At 29.6% G+C, this 9,108-nt stretch overlaps 1 protein-coding gene and 2 long non-coding RNA genes across 6 annotated transcripts; 2 read left to right on the plus strand and 1 right to left on the minus strand.

Moving 5' to 3' along the window:
• Positions 1-320: 320 nt before the first annotated feature.
• Positions 321-1,315, plus strand: LOC146724320 (uncharacterized). The gene is made up of 2 exons (XR_014924113.1): positions 321-559; positions 626-1,315. It is a non-coding gene; the product is annotated as an uncharacterized LOC146724320 (long non-coding RNA).
• Positions 1,316-3,236: 1,921 nt separating this feature from the next.
• Positions 3,237-6,896, plus strand: LOC146724321 (uncharacterized). Its single transcript, XR_014924112.1, has 2 exons — positions 3,237-5,103; positions 5,366-6,896. It is a non-coding gene; the product is annotated as an uncharacterized LOC146724321 (long non-coding RNA).
• On the minus strand, positions 5,461-8,681 carry LOC114939633 (putative RNA-binding protein EEED8.10). 4 transcript variants are annotated; one of them, XM_029313994.2, is made up of 8 exons: positions 8,621-8,681; positions 8,296-8,514; positions 7,779-7,849; positions 7,569-7,696; positions 7,209-7,489; positions 6,584-7,089; positions 6,209-6,488; positions 5,461-6,141 (listed from the first exon to the last, which is right to left on the minus strand). In XM_029313994.2, the coding sequence occupies exons 2-8, from the start codon at positions 8,363-8,365 to the stop codon at positions 5,609-5,611; spliced, it is 1,869 nt and encodes a 622-aa protein (XP_029169827.2). In that variant the 5' UTR covers positions 8,366-8,514; positions 8,621-8,681; the 3' UTR covers positions 5,461-5,608. The 4 variants fall into 4 exon arrangements, with proteins under 4 accessions (XP_029169827.2, XP_085336138.1, XP_029169829.2 ...); XM_085480012.1 differs by having other exon boundaries at positions 8,606-8,654; XM_029313996.2 differs by having other exon boundaries at positions 8,296-8,466; positions 8,636-8,652.
• Between the last annotated feature and the right edge of the window lie 427 nt (positions 8,682-9,108).

A 9,108-nucleotide genomic window follows, 5' to 3' on the forward strand; every position in this document is an offset into this window, starting at 1 on the left:
AATAAATTAAATTAATTATTAAAAAACTAAAAATTAATTAAACGACTTAGACTTAGATAATAATATTAATGAAACATTTATTAATAAATGATTTAATAACTATAATAGGTCAGGTTAATATTTTATTTATTTATTTATTTATAACATCATAAAATTCTGTCCTTTCTGAAATACGCGAACGCTACAAAAAGATAAAATCTCGTACATGCCGCCGGACGAGTTCATGAGCATGAGACGCTCTTATCTTGGGAACGTATTAATAGTTACTGCATTGACCACTACTACGATATGGCGCTGAAATCAGTGAGAAATGCTGGGGGTCGATTGTGTATCTCAAAACCTAGTGAAAATGACAAAAGTGAGCATTCAGTTGATTGGCTAATTTTCACTATAGTGAAAACACGAAATATTTCACGTGAGATTATTCGACAAGAATTATTGTGTCGAATAATGTCAAAATGTGTCGTATATCCTACTGCATTATATGTTATGTAGAGTAGAGCGCGATTAAAATACGTATTAAAAGAGAGGACATTACATTATACACCAGAATTTGCTGGTATGTAAATAATTATAGTGCATAATTGAGATAAGAAAAGGTATTTTTTAAATCTATTCTTTACAGCTCTAATTGTAAATGCATGTTGTGTTTTACATAACATTGCTTATAAATGGAGAATTCCATTAAATGAAGTATATTTGGAGGAAGAAGGAGAAGTGCCGATACCATTTAATGATATAAATATAATGCAAGCAGAAGAAGTACGAATTAAGAAATATTGTGCGATGGTATTTTGAATAGGATATATATATATATTTATATATATATATATTTATATATATATTTATCACATAAATTGTATCACATAAAATTAGTACATTTCATAATCTTATAATAAATTAATAATTAAGATTATCACAGTACATTTCTTAACTTCCCAGCAAACACAGTATATAAATGTTATATACTTAAGCATGTTACATGTAACGTATATGTTAGTTGTAATTTCCCACTCATAGATGTAACATTTTTAATATTACATATATCACATTGTAGTTATATTGTCATTATATCCCAAGATAGCACTGACTTATCAATACATCAATGTGCTATTTGGTATATAATTACAATATAACTACAATGTAATATATGTTATATTAAAATGTTACATCTATGAGTGGGAAATTACAACTAACATGGATGTTACATGTAACGTGCACGTTATATTATCTGTTATATTCCGTTTTATTATAGATATGTAACAATTATATATCGGTGTTTGCTGGGTTTATAATAAAAGATTTTTAAACACTACTTTTTTATTAACGTATTGTTTTATATCAATTCTCATAACACGTCGCGTCAATTTTATTCAAGCATGTTCAAAAATGTATCCGGCCCCGACCGAAATCCGAATGTTTATTCATAAAATTTAACATAATTTCTTTTTGTTTCTCTGTAACATTCATTCTTATTCACACCGTTCAAACTGCAGAGGTTATAAAGATAAAGGTATCACTGAAACATATATGCATGCATATACGCTTTACGGAATGTTCACTATGGTTTGTGCTCCCGTGAATCTAGGGATATCGTATTTTCATCTTGCTCATAGCCAATCGCGTGTATTTCTTCACGTGAAATGAATGTGCGAAAAGTGAGAAAAATCGACACAAATAGACAATCGACCCCCTGGTCTCTCCTTCATCCAGACCTTTGGCGATCTGTCTATTAATCTGTGGTATTACATAGTTTTAATAGATAAGCGGGGAGCACACACTTTTGCATAAACGCATAAGCGTAAACATGAGAATCTTGATTGGTCTATAAACGTATGCATAAGAAATTCAACCAATCGAATTTTTTATGCATATGCTTATGCGCTTATGCAAGAGTTTGTGCTCCCCGCTTTACCATGTCAGATTAAAATTCACGATGGAAAGAGAGGATAATCACAGAATAAATTTCTTTGATATATCGATCATTGTCATTAATAATACAATACACATTGATTAGTTCCATAAAAAAACCTTTTCAGAAAGAACTTTATCATTTTTTTCAATCCATCCCATATGCCATAAAAAAAGTGTTATTTATAATTTAGTAGATAGGGCAATATTATTATCCCATCCTATCTTCCATAAGAAAAATTTATAGTTTGTTATTAACATGTTAATTGACAATAGTTATCCTCTTGACCTCATTTTTAATAAAATAAATTGTGGATTAAAATTTTTAATAACGAATCAAGAGACACGGTAGTGTCTCGTGCTAAGTCCGAAAAAGAAAGAAAAAGACACGCCGTGTCTCTTTACGCGAGTTAAATTGAACGTAAATATATCGATTAAGACACACATTAATAATCCCACATATGGAGAAGATAATCATAAATTTATTGCGATTCCATACATCGAAGGAATATCAGAACTAATTGCGTCATCAATTAAAAAATCTAATATAAAAATAGGATACAGGTGTATAAGAAGGTTGAATGGTATTATAAAACCTCAAAAAGATGAAAATGAATTATCAAATAACTCGAATGTAATTTATAAAATAAATTGTAATGATTTCAGAGCTACATACATAAGGCAAACAAAAAGGAAACTTTGCACCCGTCTTAAAGAACATAGAAATAATATTAAGAATAAGTCGGACTCAACAAGACTATCAGTGATTTCGGAACATATCTTTTTATCACATTCTTTTGATTGGGAAAATACGGAAATATTGGATTATGAAAGTAATTATCAAAAAAGATTAATGTCGAAAATGTTACATATTAAGGAACACATAAATAGTATTAATTTAAAAAAAGACACTGAGTCATTGGAAAGCTGTTATTTTGATGTTCTTGAAAAATTATCGGTGACATGACAAGGTATGTCATTTGATGCCGACTTATTATTATATTAGTATCATTTGTGAGTTAATCAGAGTAACACATCAATAACTTTGCGTTAAAAAGAATAGAACTGAGTTGTTATAAGAAAAATTATATTTTGATAGCCAGAATAAATTATTTAAGGGGATGCCGGAGCGTTGGCCGAACTCCGACGGGTTAGCACCACACATATCTAAACATATGCACGTATACAACACATACGCGTAAAAATGTTTTTAATATATAACTTTTTTATTAGACTTGCAATCTCACTTTTAATCGTTTACTAATAATTCTTCATATTATCCTTACCGCGCATACTATATTTCATGCACAGACAAACTACTGGGGATCGATTGTCTATTTGTGTCGATTTTTCTCACTTTTCGCACATTCATTTCACGTGAAGAAATACACGCGATTGGCTATGAGCAAGATGAAAATACGATATCCCTAGATTCACGGGAGCACAAACCATAGTGAACATTCCGTAAAGCGTATATGCATGCATATATGTTTCAGTGATACCTTTATCTTTATAACCTCTGCAGTTTGAACGGTGTGAATAAGAATGAATGTTACAGAGAAACAAAAAGAAATTATGTTAAATTTTATGAATAAACATTCGGATTTCGGTCGGGGCCGGATACATTTTTGAACATGCTTGAATAAAATTGACGCGACGTGTTATGAGAATTGATATAAAACAATACGTTAATAAAAAAGTAGTGTTTAAAAATCTTTTATTATAAACCCAGCAAACACCGATATATAATTGTTACATATCTATAATAAAACGGAATATAACAGATAATATAACGTGCACGTTACATGTAACATCCATGTTAGTTGTAATTTCCCACTCATAGATGTAACATTTTAATATAACATATATTACATTGTAGTTATATTGTAATTATATACCAAATAGCACATTGATGTATTGATAAGTCAGTGCTATCTTGGGATATAATGACAATATAACTACAATGTGATATATGTAATATTAAAAATGTTACATCTATGAGTGGGAAATTACAACTAACATATACGTTACATGTAACATGCTTAAGTATATAACATTTATATACTGTGTTTGCTGGGAAGTTAAGAAATGTACTGTGATAATCTTAATTATTAATTTATTATAAGATTATGAAATGTACTAATTTTATGTGATACAATTTATGTGATAAATATATATATAAATATATATATATATAAATATATATATATATAAATATATATATATATCCTATTCAAAATACCATCGCACAATATTTCTTAATTCGTACTTCTTCTGCTTGCATTATATTTATATCATTAAATGGTATCAGCACTTCTCCTTCTTCCTCCAAATATACTTCATTTAATGGAATTCTCCATTTATAAGCAATGTTATGTAAAACACAACATGCATTTACAATTAGAGCTGTAAAGAATAGATTTAAAAAATACCTTTTCTTATCTCAATTATGCACTATAATTATTTACATACCAGCAAATTCTGGTGTATAATGTAATGTCCTCTCTTTTAATACGTATTTTAATCGCGCTCTACTCTACATAACATATAATGCAGTAGGATATACGACACATTTTGACATTATTCGACACAATAATTCTTGTCGAATAATCTCACGTGAAATATTTCGTGTTTTCACTATAGTGAAAATTAGCCAATCAACTGAATGCTCACTTTTGTCATTTTCACTAGGTTTTGAGATACACAATCGACCCCCAGAACTTTTTTTATTAAATAAGTATTATTACGAACTGACACAAAGCAGCCGATAACAAAACTGTAATTTTTGATTTTTATACGATTTATATATGCAAACATAGCTAGCGCGGTCCGTTTTTATAAGTACTTTAATCGTGGAAAAGGATTTATTGATCAGTATAGTCAATAAAATGTTATATAAAAAAAACTAAATATTCTCGCATTCGGTCGGTAAAAACATCATCCGGCATCCCCTTAAGTATTTGCTTTTTATGATAATTTATAATATGACTCACATGTATATGATAGCTACTTAAGATTAACAATTTAACAGTAGGGAACTTTTATCGACTCCTGATCATAATTCAAAAAAATTTAATAATAAAAAGGTGGACAACGAAAGAGTAGACACTAATGGCTTCTGCAATCTCACATCACTCTAAAATCCAAAAGGACAATTGTAAAAGCGAGAGTATAGGCGATTAGAAATCTGCGGTAATTTATCGATAGAAAATTAAATGTTTTGACCAAATCTGAGGTTTTGAAATCGTCAAGCATGTTCTTCTTTTTACTTATGTATATATATATATATATATGTTTACTACTTAATCATTATTTTTTTAACAAATAGTTTTCGTATATTATATTGAAGTTTCCTATAAATCTATTTATAATTTATGTTTGTTATAAATGTTGAAAAGATAAAAATCGTTGATTTTTTTAATCGTTCGATTACATTTTAGTACTCGTTTTGCAGGCTATACCATGCGTGAAATCTTCTCACACAACAGATTATGCAGAAAAATATTTGGATGGATAAATTACACATCAGTAAAGCCGACAATGTGTCTCTTCTTTTTTATACTTCTCTTTTTATTCATATAATAAAATAACATTTATAATATAAAATAAAATATCATTATGCAACATTATATATTAAAAATTATTAATAGTATAGTTGATAATATAATTATTCATAGAAAATAAGTATACCAAATTTTTAAATCTCAGCGTCAGACTCAATCGGAGAATTATATTCGAAATCTGAATCTTCATCAAACCAAGATCTATCAATATTATCAATAGATAAATCATCAAACATATCTTCATCCGTACTTCTTAATGTATTAGTGTCATTGTCACATAAATCCACGTTAACTATTTGCAAAAGCGGAGACGGTTGTGCTTCATCTTCTTCTTTTATAGAGAAAATTGATGTTCCTCCAATAATCATCTTCAACATTATATTATCAGCTCGAGTGTTGCAGGCGTCTTTAGCAGCATCAAGAGTGTCATTGGTGATATTATGACATCCAGAAATATCCAGTAATTGTAGGCAAGGTGAAGCTTTGATAAACATTGACATACTCTGATCAGTAATGTACATACATTTTCGACATTCCAACTCTTTTAAGCCGCAAATACGTTCCAATCCATTATCAGTAATTTTATTTAAATAATTGATGATTAATTTTTCCAATTTTGATAATGTAGCAATAGCTTCTAATCCAGTATCAGTCACATCGTTGCAACCTGTTGGATAAATAACACATTATTATAAAGTTGACAAATATATATATATATAATAATCGTGAATTACCTGTAATGTCTATAGAGATAAGTTGTTGACATTGTTGTGCCAAATTAATAAGAAATGTGTCTGTCACTAAACAACTGTATACAAATTTCAAGACTTTCAGATTGACAAGCTGAGTTAAATACAACACATCCAATATTTGTGTGAAATAGAAATTTCCTTCTCCAATCTCTAACTCTTCTAGACCTTTACAATGTTCACCGATAGTTTGCAATGTGAGTATACGTATTTCAGAACAGTTACATATTGCAAGATGTTTCAAATTTTCGAATCTTTTCAATGCCTGCACATGATAACGACAATATGTGTCTTATATATGTATACATATGTATGTACTTATTAATAGCAATTTTAATAAATTAAAAAGTTTTGACTTACTGCGGAAAAATGATTATCTTGAATATTTTCGCATCTCTCTAATTTAAGTGTATGTAAAGTTTGTGCTGGCAAAAATGATAAAGATTTGCCTGCAATATTATTTTTGCTTATGGAAAGATATTCTAAGTTTTTATTCACTTTGAAGAGATTTTTTAATTCATTATCACAGCCATATGTTGAAGGTCCTAAGCTAAACCTAGTTATATTTTTACAATTATTTGCTAATGTACTAATGCCTGATGCACAAACCGTTAATGCAGTAACATCGATACTTGTAAGCTTTGGACAAAGTTTTCCAATTATGGTCAATGTACTTTGTCTTAAAAAATGGCTTGTATCAGATAAATTTATTTCTGTTAGAAATTTGCCGCATTTTAATAATATTTTACGAAGTATTGCTGTACGAATAGTATGAGTTTTTATAAATCCCCATGTAGAAGGTGAAAGATCTAGTGTTTTTACATCCTTCCAAGAATCTAGACTTAAATCTCTCCAGTGTTTACAAACTGTAAAAATAATAACAATGTATAAATAATGTATCAGTTTATCTCGCAAAAAACAAAAGTAATAAATGCAACATGCTAGATGTATAAAGCATTAATATGAATATGAATTAAATACTTGCCCCTTTCTATGCGAACTTTGTCAATAATTGGTAAAAATGAAAAAATATGGCTCAAACAATCATCATTTAATATATGAATGGACACATTTTCAGTATCATTTTGCAAATATTGATGGTATTGTTCATTAGTAGACTTTTTCTCAGAAGATTTGTTCGATATTCTCCCTATATTATATAATTTTTGGTCTATACTATCAGGTTGATGCCAGGAATCCGCAGCCATCACTCTCAAGTCTCTATTGTGTACTCTTATTTGTTTCTTACTTCCATCTTGCATAGCTCTACAATTTGTTATAAAAAATTATTGTATTTTAATTAAACATTAACATTATTTGCTAGTAATTGCTTTTTCAAACTTACGCCATCGCATCTTCTACTTTGCTGAATGTAACAAACGCATAATTTTTTTTCCCTTGATTTCTACGTAAGTAACAACTTTCAATATGTCCATATACAGAGAAGCAGTTGCGTAAATCTTTAAAAGTTGTCTGTAACAAAGTTTAAACAATTGAATAGTACATCACTAAAATATATTGCACAAGAATTAAGAAAAATGAAAATGACACAAACTCTTTCAGCCAAATTATCGACAAATAATTTTCGTATTGGTACTCCGTCTATGGTTTCCTCACATAAGCCATCTAAACAAAGATCAAAAAACATAAATCATAAATTTCATAGTGAATATATATTGAAACACACACATGCACATACATTAAAGGCTATTGTATATGTAAATCAAAATAGAAGTCTGTAAATAAGTAGGATATTATTCACTGTATATTGTTTGATGATAGAATATATATTGAGCATTTGATCAATTTAAATATTTTTTCAATAAATTCTGTTGCCTGATTAGAAATAACTTACAATATATAATATAGTGCTCAGATTTGTTCATTTAAACAATAAAAAAAAAGATGCTGTCTAAAAACAGAATTATCATATCTTACTTTCATATCTACATTGATTAATGTATACAGTAGAGAGGCTAGAGTATATTGGAAGAAATTAGCCATAAGAGAGACAATGATCAAAAATTCAGATTATAAATATACGCAAACGTAAGCATAAAATTTAAACTTACCATCCGATACGATTTTACTTATGTGATAGAGTGTTGCAGCATATTCGGCTTCTAAAAAGTCGATCATCATTGATTTCCACCTTACGTAAATTTTAATATCTTGCCTCTCTTTAGAGAAGCTCAGGAAAGCTCAGTGGAGCTTGAGAAAGCACTGACTAAATTCTAAATTCACTGAAAGCAGTCATTTCGAAATTCTGGGGGTCGATTGTGTAACTTTTTCTAAAGTAAAAACGTGAAAAGTGAAAAATTTCCACCAATCACGCATTGATTTTAAGATAAAATCGATGTGTGATTGGAAGAAATTTTTCACTTTTCACATTTTTACTTTAGAAAAAATTACACAATCGACCCCCTGGCCATGATGTAAATATAAAGTATAAAGGGTGTACCACAAGCAACGGCCAATCAGAAATGCTCAGCAGGCTAAAGCGGGGAGCACATACTTTTGCATAGGCGCATAAGCGTAAGCATAAAGCGGGGAGCACACACTCTTGCATAGGCGCATAAGCGTAAACATGAGAATCTTGATTGGTCTATAAACATATGCATAAGAAATTCAACCAATCAAATTTCTTATACATATGCTTATGCGCTTATGCAAGAGCGTGTGTTCCCTGCTTAAGAATCTTATAGCGTTTTCGATTGGGAAAAAGTTAGTGCGCACCAGTGCGCACTCAGTTCACACGAACACTGGACAAGTTCCATGGGTTGCATTGAATAGTGCAGGTGAAAAAGAACACGCCGAAATTTTCAGTGCCACTTGAGTTGACTAGATTCCGGAAAGAACGAAAAAGTAACCTCGACATCTTGTGT

Source organism: Nylanderia fulva, unplaced genomic scaffold, assembly GCF_048542155.1.
Source record: "Nylanderia fulva isolate GAGA-0341 unplaced genomic scaffold, ASM4854215v1 Scaffold138, whole genome shotgun sequence".
NCBI classification, from domain to species: domain Eukaryota; kingdom Metazoa; phylum Arthropoda; class Insecta; order Hymenoptera; family Formicidae; genus Nylanderia; species Nylanderia fulva.